This window comes from Heptranchias perlo, chromosome 18, assembly GCF_035084215.1.
Source record: "Heptranchias perlo isolate sHepPer1 chromosome 18, sHepPer1.hap1, whole genome shotgun sequence".
NCBI classification, from domain to species: Eukaryota; Metazoa; Chordata; class Chondrichthyes; order Hexanchiformes; family Hexanchidae; genus Heptranchias; species Heptranchias perlo.
Window position 1 is genome coordinate 9,236,436 of NC_090342.1, and position 16,590 is coordinate 9,253,025.

The window sequence follows — 16,590 nt, forward strand, 5'->3', positions numbered from 1 at the left end:
CTAATAGGTAGATGGACTGATTTTCTAGGATATCAAATGGGATGAAGAGCTTTCTTCATCCAAAACTACTTTGTGAAGTGGGATCAGTTTAGACTGTAAGCAGTGGATTTCACGGTCTGACATTTTTCCATTGCAGACATTGAAATTACCAGCCTATCTGGTGCAAGGAAGAATATAATTGGCAAGTATAAATTAGATATGTTCTTGGCTTAATTACTATTCGGCACAATCACCTCAACAGTGCTCTCAAAATTTGCATTTCCATAGAAATGATTAATTCATTAAAATAAGTTGGTCTTAATTCATAAATTCAGAATGCAAAACTCCCTGTGATTCAGCATAAATTAGGGAAACATATCTTGAGGAGGCCATAAGAATGGCTGATTTCCAATTCCCATGCCAGCACAACAGAATGCGCCGCTCTGCTACTTGTATTAAGGCACATTTTTGTACCACTGTTACCCCTGCACTTGCACTAATACCTGACTTAAAAAACTATCCCTCCTCATCCTTCTCGATCCGTCTGCAGCCTTTGACATGGTTGATCACATCATCCTCCTCCATCGTCCAGCTGGGTGGGACTGTGCTCGCCTAGTTCCATTATCTATCCAGTTGTAGCCAGGGAATTATCTGCAATGGCTTCTCTTCCGGCTCCCGCATAGTTACCTCTCCCTCCTAATTCTCATTTACATGCTGCCCCTCAGCGACATCATCCGAAAACATATGTACGCTGACGACACCCAGCTCTACCTCACCACCACCTCCTCCTACCCCTCCACTGTCTCTGATTTGTCACACTGCTTGGATGGCTGACCAAAAATTTGCTCCAACTAAATATTGGGAAGATCGAAGCCATTGTCTTCAGTCTCCGCCACAAACTCTGTTCCCTAGCTACCGACTCCATTCCTCTCCCTGGCCACTGTTTGACGCTGAACCAGTCCATTCGCAGCCTTGCCCTCCTACTTGACCCCGAGATGAGCTCCCGACCACACATCCGCTCCATCACTAAGACTGCCTACTTCCACCTCCATAACATCGTCCATCTCCGCCCCTTCCTCAGCTCATCTGCTGCTGAAACCCTCATCCATGCCTTTGTTACCTCTAGACTTGACTATTCCAATGCTCTCCTGGCTGGCCTCCCATCTTCCACTCTCCATAAACTTGAGCTCACCTAAAACTCTGCTGCCTTTTTCCTAACTTGCACCAAGTTCCATTCACCCATCACCCCCTGTGCTCACCGATCTACGTTGGCTCCCAGTTCGGCAAAGCCTTGATTTTAAAATTCTTATCCTTGTTTTCAAATCCCTCCATGACCTCGCCCCTCCCTATCTCTGTAGCCTCCTGCAACCCTCTGAGATCTCTGCGCTACTCCAATTCTGGCCTCTTGCACATCCCTGATTTTAATCACTCCACCTTTGGTGGCTGTGCCTTCAGATGCCTAGGCCCTAAGCTCTGGAATTCCCTCCTTAAACCTCTCTGCCTCTCTACCTCTCTCTCCTCCTTTAAGATGCTCCTTAAAACCTACCTCTTTGACCAAGCTTTTGGTCACCTGTCCTAATATCTCCTTACGTGGCTCAGTGTCAAATTTTGTTTGAAAATCACTCTTGTGAAGCGCCTCGGGACGTTTTACTACATTAAAGGCGCTATATAAATGCAAGTTGTTGTTGTTAATGCGATGTTGACACAGGGTATACAAATGAAAAACCGATCTCAGCACTGATATCCCTCAATGTTTTTTTTAAACTATTGCTCTGTGGAATTGATCCTTTAACAATTTGTGGTGGAGTCATTAGTTTTCTTGCAAGTCCCGAGTGGTCAAACTGACCTGCCATGTTTGTCCATACTGATTACAATATCAAGTAAACCATTTTGGGGAATCAGCACAGGCTAGTGATTGGTGTCTTTACCCAGTAAACACAGACCAGACATCAATGCCTTTACCATCAGGGAATCAGGACAGACCAGAGATCAGTGTTTTTACCCACTGACCCCCAGAGGTAGACTCACTTTTTTTAAAAAAAGGATAATTTCTTTTGAATGTGAGCCTTGCTTTGTGGAGTGCTTTAGTGTTTGAAGTTGTGCGCTGTGGGCTGACAGTTGTGCAATTAGATATTGTAACATTGTATTCTAACATTAAGGCACTGAGCGTACTGAGTAGAAATTTTTGATCCATCTGATACATGGCACCTGGTTTAAGGGCGAAGATAACGATCAGGACGTCTCTTCTAATCTCAGCTATGCTTACGTAACTTGAATTCCCACTGTGTCCATTCACGTGCGCATTTTGGCTGCCGTTCAGACAAAAGCCCAGTATTTCTATCTTCCCTTTTATTCCTCTTGGCCACTCGGGCCCTTCTCTCTTGTCTCCTTCCCTTCCTGTTACCCAGTCATACCATCTTTCATTTCTCTCCTCCTTGGGTACTTTACCCCCCACCAAGCCCTACCACAGCCCATCGCTACTCCTCTGCCTTTCTACTCTCCTGCAGCCGTTTCAGGCTTGAATTCCCTTTGAATAAGTCCACAGCTTTGTGCCTCTCTTGGCATTCTCTGAAGGGCCCATCAAGGCACCTGTTGCTGCTGACGATCCGGATTCTTTCCCCTCAGTCTGGTTCAGTAAAAACTGAAGTCGAATACATTTTAAAGTTCAACACATCTTTAATAGCAGGGTTCTTAGTCTGCAGCATTGATTTGGACTCCTGATAGAGTCCCTCTATGCTGGCAGAGCAAGAACAAAAACATACAGAAATCCACACGTTTTTATACAAATCAATAGGGTTGGAACATACTTAACGAGGGTCAACACCAATCATAAGCCGGGCACAGGTTGCCATGCGAGGTTACATTATTTCCGGCCAATCATAAATCGTCCATGTGCTGATCATGCTGCTGTTAGACATCAAAGGGGATACTTCCTCACCTTCCAACTTGGAATGTTCTTCCCTGTCCCTTCTGTTCCTTATCTCCCAACCTGGAATGTCTTTCAACTTTGGCTAAGCTCGTTACCTATATTGATCTGCCATAAACATGGAGACATTCAGACCAGTCCTTGAATCACATCAAAGACTCTACATTGATAAGACCATGCAAACCTGCTGACTACGCAAACATATGGCCCAGCAGGAGGCCAGGCCATCTGTACCAATCTCAGTTACTAACTAATTAACCCTTTCTAACCATTTTGCATTCTGCTTCTTTGCCACATAGGCATCTTAATATTTTACCGAAAACTGACCACGTAGGGATTCTCACTGCCTCCTTACAAACAGCATCCCCAACTACTCCATTCCCCTCTCTTGCCACCTGTCCACCCAGCACGCCCTTAGGGGCTAACCTCGCCAACCTCATTCCCATCCTGCTTACCCCACCCCTCACTACCCTCGTGGATTCTGTCCCGCTCCGCATTTCCCTCCAGGATGTCTGAACAAGGCCCTTGCCAGCCATGTCTATTGTTGATAATTGCTTTGACATCCTGGCTTTGACTGAAACTTGCCACGTAGATGGTGACACCTTGCCCCTTACTGAAGCCTCCCCACCTAGCTATACTTTCCACCACCTGCCCTACCCAAACCACCACCAGGGTAATGTGGCCCTTATCACCCAAGTCCCACCTTGGTCTCTACTTCTACTCACCTGGCACCTTCTCCTTTGAGCACCTCACCTTGACCCCTCTGTCCTTGCAAACTACTACCCCACCTCCAATCTCCCTTTCCGCTCCAAAATCCTTGACCACGTAGCCGCCTCCCAATCCATGCCCATCTTGTCCGCAACACTCTTTGAATCTCTCCAATCAGGTTTCCGTCCATACCACAGCACTGAAATGGCCCTAACCAGAGTCACAAATGACATCCTCTGTGACTGTGACCATGGTGAATCGTCACTCCCCATATCCCTCAACCTCTCTGCAGCCTTTGACATGGTTGACCACATCATTCTCCTCCAACACCTCTCCTCCATTGTCCATCTCAAGGGGAATGGCCTCGCTTGGTTCCACTCTTAACTATCCGACCATTGCCTGAATATCTCCAGCACTGTCTTCTATTCCCACTCCTGCACCGTTATCTCCAGAGTCCCCCAAGGATCTACAGCTACATGTATGCTGACGACATTAGCTCTATCTCTCCAGCACCTTTGTCGACCCTTCCATTGCCTCTGTGCTGTAAAGATTGCTTCTTTTTTTAAATCTCAAAATGTACTTTATTTCATAAAATTTAAGGTACTCACAGTTCAATGTAAATATCACTATTACAATTCAAAATAATACAATACGGGCTGTACACACTACAATCCCATTACAAACACAATATATATCTTCGAATACATTCTGTACAATATAAGGTGGGATGACCTTATACGGTGGCCTTTTCCCAAAATGCCTTTGGCTAGGCCACACCTCGCTTCAGTGCGTCCCGCAGCACGTGCTCCTGGATCTTAGTGTGCCAGTCGGCAACACTTGGTCGTGGACAGCTCCTTCAGCTGGAAGATCAATGGGTTTCGGGCGGACCAGAGGGCCTCCATCACTGAATTGATGGTCTTCCCGCAGCAGTTGATATCTGTCTCGGTGTGGGTCCCGGGGAACAGCCCGTAGAGTACAGCATCCTGTGTTACTGAGCTGTTGGGGATGAACTGGGACAGATACCAACTCATCTCTCTCCACACCTTCTGCGTGAAGGGGCAGCCCATCAGGAGGTGGACGATGGTCTAGTCCCAGCCGCAGCCTCGAGGGCAGCTCACAGTGGCGCTGAGATTCTGTGCTTGCTGGAAGGACCGCACTGGGAGGACCCTTCTCAGCACCATCCAGGCTACACCCTGGTGCCTGTTGGTCGGTTCTGGCGACCATCTGGCATCGACTGTCTGGTCGGGAAACTGCCCGATCGGATCCACCCTCTCCATTCCCTGCAAGACCCCCAGAACGTTCCGTGCCAACCACTGTCTGACTGACTTGGGGTCAAAGGGATTCCTCTTCAAGAACTTCTCCACCTGGGGCAGGTGGTGGGGTACGGTCCAACTGGACGGGATGTCATGCGTCTGCTCGGCCAGCGTGGCCAGATCCAACCTTCTCGGTGTGGTGGACAGGTAGAAACTCAGCATGTAGTGACACTTGGTGTTTGCATACTGGGGCTCTACATACATCCTGAGGCAGCCACACACAAAGGTGGCCATCATGATCAGGGCAGCATTGGAGATGCCCTTTCCACCCCCTTTGCCTGGGGGCTTGTACATGGTGTCCCTGTGGACACGGTCTACCTTGGACCTCCAGTCAAAGTGGAAGATAGCTCGGGTGACTGTGACGGCGGAGCGGTGGAGAATGGGCCAGACCTGGGCCACGTAGAGCAATACCATTAGCACCTTCCATCTTATCACCAGGTTCCTGCTGGCCATGGAAAGGGAGTGCCCCCCCTACCCACATACCAAGCTTTTGTTTGGCCTTGGTGACCTGTTCTTCCCAGTTCTTGGTGCAGGCCTGGGGCCCCCCCAAACCAGATCCCCAGCACCTTCAGGTAGTCGGACCTGACGGTGAAGGGGACAAAGGACCAGGTCTCCCACCTGCCAAAGAACATGGCCTCACTCTTACTGTGGTTCAGCTCGAACTGGTCGCAGATGCCCATTAGTTTGTGGACCAACTGCTGAGCTGTCAACATTGCTTGTCCGACATCCAAAATTGGGGATTCCCGGAGTGGGTCCGGAGCCCAGTTCCAACCCGCCCACTTCCGGGTTCCCCAATGTCGTGCTTAGATGCACGCCCAGCCCCTGCATACGGGACTCCCACCGGCAATTAAAGCCGGCGGGATCCCACTTAAATCAATTAATTTGATAGTTCAGGTCGTTAGGAGACCTGATTTGGAGGATATTTTAGGAGGGGTGGGATTTTCATCCAAACTGAGCGTGTTTCCCATACTGGGGGAAACACTCCCAGTTGAAATGGACGTGTTGCAGCCACCAGCCTGTGGCAGCTGCAGAGGTCCATTTGACAGGTGGGGGTGGGGGGAGACCCTCACTCATTGCAGGAGGCCACTCTGTCACTTTGGACAAAGTTTGGCCTGCACCACCCTCCTTCTAACACACAAAATCACCAACTTGCAACCTCAACCCCGGTGTGCCGACACATTTACCTACTTTGCGGACCTCCTCAAACGTACATCTTCTGGATGGGGGCCGCCATAGCTGCAGTCATGACCTCCTCGGATGATGAACAGCATCACCAGCCTCACCGTCAACCTCTGACACGTGGAGCTCCACAACACAGTGCTGTGACACATCCACCTGCACAGCAGGAGGGAGGGCAACCACAGAGAGCGATGCATCGCAGAAGGCACTACCCTCGCTACAGGGAGGCTCAGCTTCCTGGACCTCTCTGAGGAGCAGTGCGCGCGGAGGCTCAGAATCACTTCACGTGTAGTCGTGGACATCTGCAGCCTCCTTGATGCCGAGCTGCTCCCGGCTGTACTGAGCACCATCTTCTTCCCTGTCGCTGTCAAAGTCACCACCGCCCTCAACAACTTCTCTTCTGGATCCTTCCAGGGTGCCACCGGGGACATCGCCGGCGTGTCTCAGTCATCTGCACAAAAGAGCCCTGCAAATGCACCTGCACCCACTCTGCAGTGACACAATGGGTGGCATCAGGTGTGGGTCTTCATGGTGATTCTCAGGAAAGGGCATATTGCACAAGCCAGACAAGATTTGCAAAGACGTGGCAGTAGTGGTGATAACAAATTTTTATGTTTTTTTGCAAAACAAATGAAAGTAAATTAAAAACATGACATTTTGTCTTACACCCTTGTGCATCCCCTATGTGCTCACAATACCTTCGCCTTAGGTTTACGGGAACCCCGACATGGTGCTACCCCTGTGGCTTCAGCAGAGGTAGTGGCAGGTTGCTCTTGTCCATGCCCTGACCGATGAGATGCTTTGCGTGGACGCCCTCTGGGTTTCGGTGTCCGTGAGGGCCCCTCCAAAGACTGCTCCACCTGTGCAGGGGCAAACCCGGCCACCTGGAGAGGGGGCAGCATTGCGGGTACTGGTTGAGAGGGGGGCAATGGTTGAGACGTGGGAGCGCTTTGAGTGGCGTCCCCACTTCCTTGTCCTCTTTCACCATCATCTCTTTCCTGGCCCAGGCCCACATCACTCCTTCCACTCTGCTGTACGACAGTTTGGAGGACTTGTGTGAAGCCTTGGAAGGCCAGTTGTAAGGTATCTGTCAGCTTGTTTAAGGTGGCAGAATGTTGCTCACCCTGAATCCGAACGGCCATTGTCAGGGCCTGAATGGACTCATTGTTGAGCCGTGCTTGAAGCTCGATCGAGGCTAGCCTTTCCTCCATTGCAGACATTCCCACACCTACCCCCGACACTATCTCAGAGATGCCTTCACATCCCTGTGACAGTATTCCACTCATGCAGGAGTTGGATTCCTCCCTCCTCTGCGCGATTGTGGAGAGTGCGCGTGGCAACTGTTCCAGTACCTCGGCAATGTGCTGCTGGCCCTCGATGACTCTCCTTTTCATGGCTGGTCCCCAGGGTTCAGCATCTGGGTCCAGCTGAGCAGAGCATGGAGAAGAGTGCTCCCACCGACGCGGACTCTCCACGGCTGCCCCTGCCTCCAAGATCTGCTCGTGCTCATGTGTGCATGGTGACTCACCATGTGCAAGCCCAACTAAGTGAGGACGGGGACCCACCGAGGTGTGTGTATCTGCGCTGCTGGATGGCTGGCTCAGATGTGACAATGCACCCACAGAGGCCGGCAGGTCTTCTGAGGAATCGCCCTCCACAGCCACGGCGCTCGCAGATGGCCCTGCAAGAGAACAGAAAGCAATATTAAGCATGTTGAGGTGCTGCAGATGCCAAGTAATGCTTAGATCATTCGCTATCATGAGTGCTGAGTGTTAGATTTCTGTCACCAGCTGCTTGTGCACTCCCAGTCTCGGCGTCCGCCATGGACAGGCACTCCAGCGTCCGGCTTACTTCCAATGCCTGCTGTTCCGCGTCTGTTAAGACCACATGGTGTGGCGGGCCTCCTCCGGTCCTTGCCCCCTCCCGGGCATTCTGGCATCTCTTCTCTTATCAAGGCAAAATACAGAGAGATGTGATTGAGTGATGGTTGCATGGTGACCAGCTGCATGCATTGTATGAGGATTGGGTTGCGTGGTAGTGTTCGATTGGGAACTGGGGCGGTGAGTAAGTGCAGGCAAGGTGAGGATGATGGTTGAGTGGATGTGAGGAGTGATGTGAGAGCATTGAGGTGGTGGTGGAGGTGATGTGGAAGACTGAGTGTGGGAGAATGTGTAAGTATACTCGCTTTGGCTGACCTGGTTAGGTCATTAAAGCGCTTCCCGCACTGGACCCAGGTTCGGCACACTTTGCTGCTGCTGCTGACCTCCTCGGCCACCTCCAGCCAGGCCTCCAGGTAGTAGAGGGAGGCCATCTCCTCCCATCAGATGGGAACAGAATTTCCCACCTCCTCACCCCATCGAGCAGCACCTGGGGTGAGGAGTCAGAGAACCTTGGAGCAGCCTTGCCTCTGGCCTGCTCCATGCTCCAAATTTGTTTCTTTGCTGCAGGAGGAGCATTGGAGGACCGCCCCTTTAAATAGGGCTCCTTCTGCTGACAGCCTTGGATGCGGGTGTGCTGTGCGCCCGCTGCGCAGGTCTGGCACGGGAAACCTGCAAGCACGCGTAAGTACCTTCAATTAAGCTGCGATCGCGTGCGGAGCACCCCGAATGCACTGGGCACGTCACCCACACGCCCAATCGACTCCCCCCTAATATCGGGCCCAATATCTCCATCTTTGGCTCAGCATTCATTTTTTCAGGATGCCTCTGAAGCATCTTGATGTTTTTTCTATGTTAAAGGTGCGACATAAATGCAAGTTATTGTTGTAGCGGCTCATCAGTGTGGTTGCAATTTGATGAATGTAGACATGTGTAAAGCTGCACATAAATCATTAAATTGCATGTCTTCCCCAGGTAATTTACCCCTTAATAAACATGGCAAATGTACAAAGCTGATGGCACCTGAAAATAGCATTAAATGGAGTACAGTCTATAGGGAAATGACCCATTGGGAAATGTTTTGCTTTTGGACTATCTGTGTTTCTTACTTGACCAGCAGCACTGTGCAGATTATATTTAACAGTAAACTGTTAAGTACTTCTTCCTTTGTTTTAATTTGTTTACAGAAAGCTTGGTTTGGACTAAGCCAGCAACCAAGGGCTCGACACCACTTCCTCGGAGTTTACATTCTGCTACTGTCATTGGGAATAAGTAAGTGCTCTGAAGCTATCCGAGGTTTCTCCCAAAAAGTCAGTAATGAAAAAGTTTGAAAGGGGTAGGGGTGAGAGAAGAAAGCATGTGATGAGAGAGGGCCATTCTCTGTGCATGGGCTTGTTAGCAGGGTAACGAGTAGGTATCATTTCCCATGTACAGAATTTAGTGGAATCGTATTACTATAATCAGAATGATTGCACTATTTTAAGCAATATTGTTTTGGGGAATGGGTGGGAGAGAAATTATTAAGAGAAACATGCATTAGCCCATCTTTAGCCTGACTTTGCTCTAGGGGTAAGTATTGTGAATGGTAAGTACTTACTCTTGGGTGAGTCACTGATACTTTAGTTGCTTTTAAAACACTTTTACAAATATATAATTACACTTGCAGTAGTTAAATACTGACGGGGACTCTTTTCCCATCCCCAACTTCCAGAAATTATTTGCTTCCAGGTAGAAAATTCTTGGCAGAGACCAGAAAGAGGGGAATAAAAAAGTAATCTGATAGCAAACTGATTACACTGGTGCAAATTCATAGCTGCTGAAATGAATATTACACAGGTCTCCACTGATTATAACTGTGTAAAATTTGAATATTTGTAAAATTGTTTTCAAATATACTCATCTCGGGAGTACGTCCTTACCACTACACTGAAGGCTCCTGCTAGTAGTGAAGTTCTACAGCACATTTCCCATCACTATGAAGCAGGTTTCAGGTTGCATCAACTGAAAATATGAGGCAACACTGCAACCAAAATGGCATCCAATTGGCATTGGGTGTGAGACCACTTCCAGACAGTGGTCTCGCACTGCTTCGCTTTTGCATCATTTGCAGTATAACTTTGTAAGCCACTCAGAAAAGTTTAGGACATTTAGGACCAAAGTTACTTAATCATACAGTTGTGTAAAATCTGTTGGCTTCATGATGAACCTTCGATAGACTTGCTGATCCCACATTTTAAAAAAAAAACAATTTTTAGCTAAATTGTCACTGAGGCTAAACTTGAAATGTAAAAAGCATTTAATTTTCTACCTGATATTATTTTGCACCTGATTATATTATGTTAATAAATTTTTGTTTATTATTAAATTGTAATAATCACTGTTTAGCATCTCATCTGTTATGTAACACATTTCCAAATCAGGTGCTAGAAACCTCTTATCAGTGGTCTTTTTAGTTTCCATAAACTATATCTGTATTTGTCGCTTTGATAATTACGTATTCATTTAAATATTTTTATTAATTAGAAGGTCAATTGTCCAAACTGTTCTGTTCCACACCACCCCCCCCCCACCTATTTCTGAAAGAGTATTGCTTTTCAGATGTATGTTTTCGCAGTTGGTGCTGTAAATATCAGCAATCCAAATTACCCATTGGGTTTGGATAATTGACATTCTGTTGTATTTAAACAGCATGAACCATTACTGATTGTGTTTTCCTTGTTAAGTCTGATATATCTGTTTTAAATACAAATGCACAGTTTTGTTGTAAATGGTTTTCAGCACAACCTGTTATTTTCTGTCTGTACTTATTTTTCTTTAGAATGTTTGTCTTTGGTGGCTGGGTACCACTTGTGATGGATGATGTGAAAGTTGCCACTCATGAAAAGGAATGGAAGTGCACAAATACACTTGCTTACTTACATTTAGGTCAGTCTCTTGAGTTTCCTACTTAAGCGACTAATGGGTATGAAATCAAACCACATTTTCCCCTCCAGCCGTTGTTTACAGACTGCAGCACAAAATGATATCTGTTTCATGTTTCCATTTTTTGTGTAGTTATGAATAATGTCCATTAGGTGTCAGCTGTTGCTCACTGGTAGCACTCACAGTTCTGAGTCAGACGGTCATGGGCTCAAGTCCCACTCCAAAGACTTGAGCACAACATCTAGGCTAACCCTCCAGTGCAGTACTGAGGGAGCCGTGAACTGTTGGGGGTGCTGAGTTTAGGATGAGACGTTAAATTGAGGCCTTGTGTAAATAAGTGTATTAATGATCTACAGTACTTTATTCAATATTCCAAAGTTGTTCTCAAGTGTTTTTAGTCAAGTGAGTTATCAAATCTAAACTTCGAAAGTAGCCTAGAATTTAGTAATTCGGAATTTCCCAGCAGATGATTTCCTTCTTACTTTTCTGCCAGAATTATTGAGCAATTCGTTCCAGAAACAATTTTACATTCAACAGTTTAAATCATTTGCTTGCTCACTCCAAATTCAAGATATAACAAATGTGCAACTTTGAGGAGATAATTCTTTGTGGTTGTACCTAAGCTGTGTGTTCTGTTCTATTAAAGAGAAAAGTCAGTTTCCTTGATCTTTCACATTTTGTATTGATTGCGTTCTAATACTTTGAGTGATCCTTGGCTTAGAATATATTTTACTTAATCCGTCCATTATAGACTTGTATAAAGATGTTGCAGACCTGTGGCAAAAATGAATTGAATATTCACAATGTATTGCCTGTCCGTAGAAATTCTACCTGATCTTTATTGCGTTAAATCTATACCCCTACCTATTTCTGTTTTATATGGCACGTATGGAATGTAGCCCAATTGCTTATGTTTCCATCAAGACACTGGCAGGACATTTTTATTCATACTTTAAGGACAAAGGTGGCTTGATATTTTTGTAAACCACCTAGTCATTAATTGCGCTGTCATTTTGTAAAAGATTTATTTTTTTAAAAATGGAAGATTTTAATCTATTCTGTTTTGTCAGTTATAGGCTGCTTAGTATAATGCCTTCATGCCTATCACTGTAGAGCCTCTTACTGTGTAGTTAATATAAACAGAATTTATTTTAGGAGCAGTGATTTACAGATTATAAACCATTTCTGTCAGTATAACTCATTCATGGGGCTAGTGAATTTTCTGGTTGATATTACGAGTTAGTTGATTTTTCATGAACTGCCAGTTCACAAAGTGAATCCTCTAATACATAATATTAGACAGCAGTTACGGTATAGTTCAGACATAACCTAGTTTAATTTGAGGAAAAAATAATGGGCACTTTTTTCTTTAAAAGATACGTAGAATGTTTCATATTATGTTGAAAATGTAGATGTTGAAAAGTATCCTCTGAGGCAAATGCTGACATTGTCATTTAAAAAACGAATTCAAGAACTACAATTTGATCTAGTTAAATTTGTAGCTGCGTTTCGGTAATAAAATATAATAATGCGTGTCAGAATTTCACTATTTAATTGCTCTGTTGTGTGTACTTTTGTATAAGTTACAATTTTTAAAAAATTTGCTTTGGCAAAATGAATTAAGTTAGTGGTATATTTCTGACAGATGGCAGTATCTGGACACCTGTAGTCTCGGACACATTGGAGGACAATGTACCAAGGGCTAGGGCTGGCCACTGTGCTGTTGCTATTCACACTCGTCTTTATATCTGGAGTGGAAGAGATGGCTACCGGAAGGCTTGGAACAATCAAGTCTGCTGCAAAGATCTTTGGTATTTGGAAACTGGTGGGTGTTGCATGGTATATTTTCTTAAAGTTAAACTTTTGCTAAAGAGTTGCTTTTTGGTTAAAATGGGTTTAAAATTACTTTAAAATAAATTGTGAGAGGAGGACAAGGGTTCAAACAGCAAAAGGCAAACTTGGGACTAATAGGATATTCTTCTTCACACAAAAAGTGATGAACACACGTGGAACGAACTCTGCTGAAAGAGTAATGGAGGCGAAAACCCTGGAATCATTTAAGAAACTATTGAATGTTGCAGTGGGGGGATTCGTAGGGTACCTATGGATGGATGAATGGCCTTTCTCGTCTAACTATTTTGTGTATATCCATAGATGTTTCAGCTGCTTGGTTTTTAATTCAAAAGAAAGGATAAATTCTTTTCTATGACCATAAATTTATAAGTAGCATAGGTTGAAATTTAACAGCATATTTTAAAAACTATTGTAGAAGTAGCAAATTGTGTGAGAGTTAGAATCTAGATCAGAGACAAGAGCGTTTTATGGTACACCTGTACTGTTCTACTAATTCTAATCAGTTTGGGATAAAGTTAACATTGGAACAGTGGAGGACAATAATTAATCATTTTACTTGCGTGTTTTCTTTGGTAGTGATTCTTGGAAATAGAGGCTTAAGGAATGTGGGTCTGGGAGGAGAAATATTAAAATACGGATTTCCTAAACATAACTTAAACAGAGTTTCCTTTGTCTTTAGAAAAGCCCCCAGCGCCTGCCCGTGTGCAGTTGGTCAGAGCCAGCACAAATTCGCTTGAAGTGTGTTGGGGTGCTGTTCCAACAGCAGATGCCTATCTTCTTCAGCTGCAGAAGTATGATATGCCACCATCAACTACCACCACCACCACCATGGCAACTCCATCATTGAGCAACACTTCATTGCCACAGAAGACACCATGTAGCCCTATTTCTCCGACGCCTGCTTCTCCAGCCACACCACTGCATTCACCACTGCCTGTTTCTAAAGTAGTTTCTCCCACTGGTGCTCTGGTTCCTGGAATGACAAGTAAGCCATAGTATTTTTAACAACTATTTTAGTTGTTATTATTTGGAAGCTTTGGCTTCCTGTGTCTCATGTGCCATTTGTACAATAAAATATTTCAAAGGCTTATATTTACAAACACTGGAGTTCTATTAATTATAACCTCGTAAGAATGTTCCTCCCCTGCAGCATGCTCTGAGGTATATTTTAGTGTGGCTTCCAATGAAAGCTATTTATTTAAAATTGATTTTTAAATGTAATAGACTTACTTTGGAATAGTTTTCCTTGTTTAGGTTGTACCCGGGTTACAAATCGTTTCTTAGCTGAGCGTGTACAGGCAGGTGACCATTCCTTTTATCAGCATAGCTGTGTACCCAGTGCACCTTCCTTACTTGATTTTAATTGTTTTCCTGTTTGTCTCTATCTAATGTCTTTAACCCCACCCCCAGCACTAGCCAAACAGCCAGACACAGATTGTAAGCTACTTATGTGGGGAATCGTGGGCGTGAACCTCTGTCCATGGCACATCAGATTAATGCACCAGTGACTTCTCCAGTGGCTTTCCCTACTGTCGTCACTGTTGGTAAAACCTGATGGGACTCACTAGTAAAGAACTAGTCCATGTATCAGTATTTGAGATTAACCAGTTTGATTGATTTATTTAAGCAAAAAGCTCCATTTTGAATTGCAGAGGATTTTGGCTATATTACAGTCATTCCAAAGGTTTTGGAGCATATGTTAGGCTATGGAAAGGATTGCTCTCCATTTGCTTGAGACCATTCATTTATGTTTCTTGAGTGAGCTGAGAAAGGGACAGATTTGTTTATTTTTGTCAATAAGTCCTTCTCTGACTCATAACTTCACAAAATACTGGTAGATACTTAATGAGCTGTGGGGAGTAACTGTACATGTCTGTCTCTTTTGTAGCTGAGAGCACACCATAATATTAATGAAACTGTCCATTATGAAGATGTTACACCATACATGTTTATCTTCCAATTCTTGGAACTTATACTACGGTCGACTCCTCTTAATTCAGATCACCTGTTAATTTGAATTGAAATACTGCGGAAAAAAAAGCCCCGATGTTGTTTTATTATAATTGCTTAATTTGATCTGCTAGATTATTAAATCTTTTTCTGAGCAAAAATTGACTTCAAATTAACAGCAGTAGGACTATATTTAAAAGTGAGTGATACATTTCTTTATTTTCTTCAATTTGGACCTATTTTTAATTAATTTTATATGTGATATAAATTAGAGCAATCTGTAATAGAATGAAGATTATTCCAATTGCAAGCAAGGCCCTTCTAACTTGAGGGCAACTCGATTTTTCTTCTCAATTGTACTATTACAATGTTCCCAACTGAGAAATGTACTTAATTTGGAGGAATATTCTAGAACTTCAAATGGTGATTCAGTTTTTTTTTGTATTTACTGTATGTTTTTATTTTATATTCTGCAAAGGTGCTGTGACTGCAATGCAAGTCTCTGCTGCTCAGGTGTCTGGGATATCTTCGGCAGCTGCCCAGCTGGTTACAGTCTCCCAGCAAGCTGTGCAGACAGTTAAAGCTGCAGTTTCTTCCTTACCTGCTGGAGTGCGTCTAGTTGTCCCAGCTCAAAGTACCACTAACGCTGTTCCCTCTGTAGTAAGTGTGAGTCATTTTTTTTCTGCCTCTTTTTTATTTACTAGTTGAATCATTAGTTAATTTTAACCATTAGGCATGAACTACTTTGCAAAGGAAATGTAAGTGGAGTATATAGTGGGACAACTGCATTCTGTCACACCTGATAACTTTTTTATAGTAGTGGTAAATTAGAAATGAGGCAGTAAATTTGTGGGGAAGCAAGAGGACAAATTAGATTGAGAGGTTTGATCCCCCAAAAAGGGGAACATTTATTACCCTGTACTGTTCAACTGATAAATGATTGACCGGTTATTGAAGGGAAGAATAAGTTGCCAAAATGTACCATTATGAAAGCTTGACTTCAAGAAAACAAAAGATGTACAATAGCACGGTAGCACTATTTGATCTTGCATGGCAGTGCTTATGGGGCCTGGAGCATAATTCTGATATTTAACTGCTAACCTGGCCTATCTGTGTGAGACCACACCTTGTGGGAAAGTGGTCTAAAGAGGTGCGTCGTGAGGTTAGTCAGAGGTTGATTGCTTTTATTAAAGTTTCTCTAGACTAGCATAGCTCCTGTAGCCTTGCTTGTAGTAAATCAGATGATACGCTATTATAATGACAGGAGCATTATAACATGTAATAATGCTGCTGAGGTGCAGCATCTGGCCTGCCACTTTAAGGCCACAAAGTCTAATTGCTGCAAACAACAGAATCTGAGGTCAGTGAAAGAGGAGATATTGCATCATATGTGTTTAAACCCTATTTCTTGCAGGCATTATTGTCTGTTTATTCCTCTTTAAACAGGATTTTAATTGGAAAATAGATTTATTGGTGAGTCTTGAAAGACTTCAGTATGAATTTTCTTTTAAATTATTTATTTGAGGGTAAACTCCCACTTGATTTTCCATTCCTCTGTTGGGAGGTACCTGGTCTCTGCTCAGTGCCACTCTATAGCAATGTAGCACAAGTTAGAACTCAGCAGAGTTGGAGACCAGACCTTTAATCTATCATGTTTGTGGTTCTATGTATTGGTGCACCGCAACATAGGGCTCGAATTTAGCAGGCCTGCGGGTTCCCAGCGGGTGGTCCTCCGGGAACGTCGAAAACGCGAACGGCGAAATTAGTGGGTTGCCCACGCGATCGTAGCAGGCAATCCACTAATAGGATCCAATTACCTGCTCCTCCGGGGTCCACGGCGCTGGCCTGCGCGTCGGTCGGGCTGCGCATGCGCAGTACGATC

At 44.7% G+C, this 16,590-nt stretch overlaps 1 protein-coding gene across 3 annotated transcripts in view; it reads left to right on the forward strand.

Annotated features, from left to right (window-relative positions):
• Positions 1-16,590, forward strand: part of LOC137334572 (host cell factor 1-like) — a 67,773-nt gene that overhangs the window by 13,444 nt on the left and 37,739 nt on the right. For 2 of the 3 annotated variants that reach the window (XM_067999344.1, XM_067999346.1), the window contains exons 5-9: positions 9,170-9,254; positions 10,801-10,907; positions 12,550-12,729; positions 13,438-13,743; positions 15,187-15,374. In XM_067999344.1, the coding sequence (XP_067855445.1) occupies positions 9,170-9,254; positions 10,801-10,907; positions 12,550-12,729; positions 13,438-13,743; positions 15,187-15,374 (866 nt within the window). The remainder of the gene's footprint in view (positions 1-9,169; positions 9,255-10,800; positions 10,908-12,549; positions 12,730-13,437; positions 13,744-15,186; positions 15,375-16,590) is intronic. The other variant, XM_067999345.1, reaches the window with a different exon arrangement.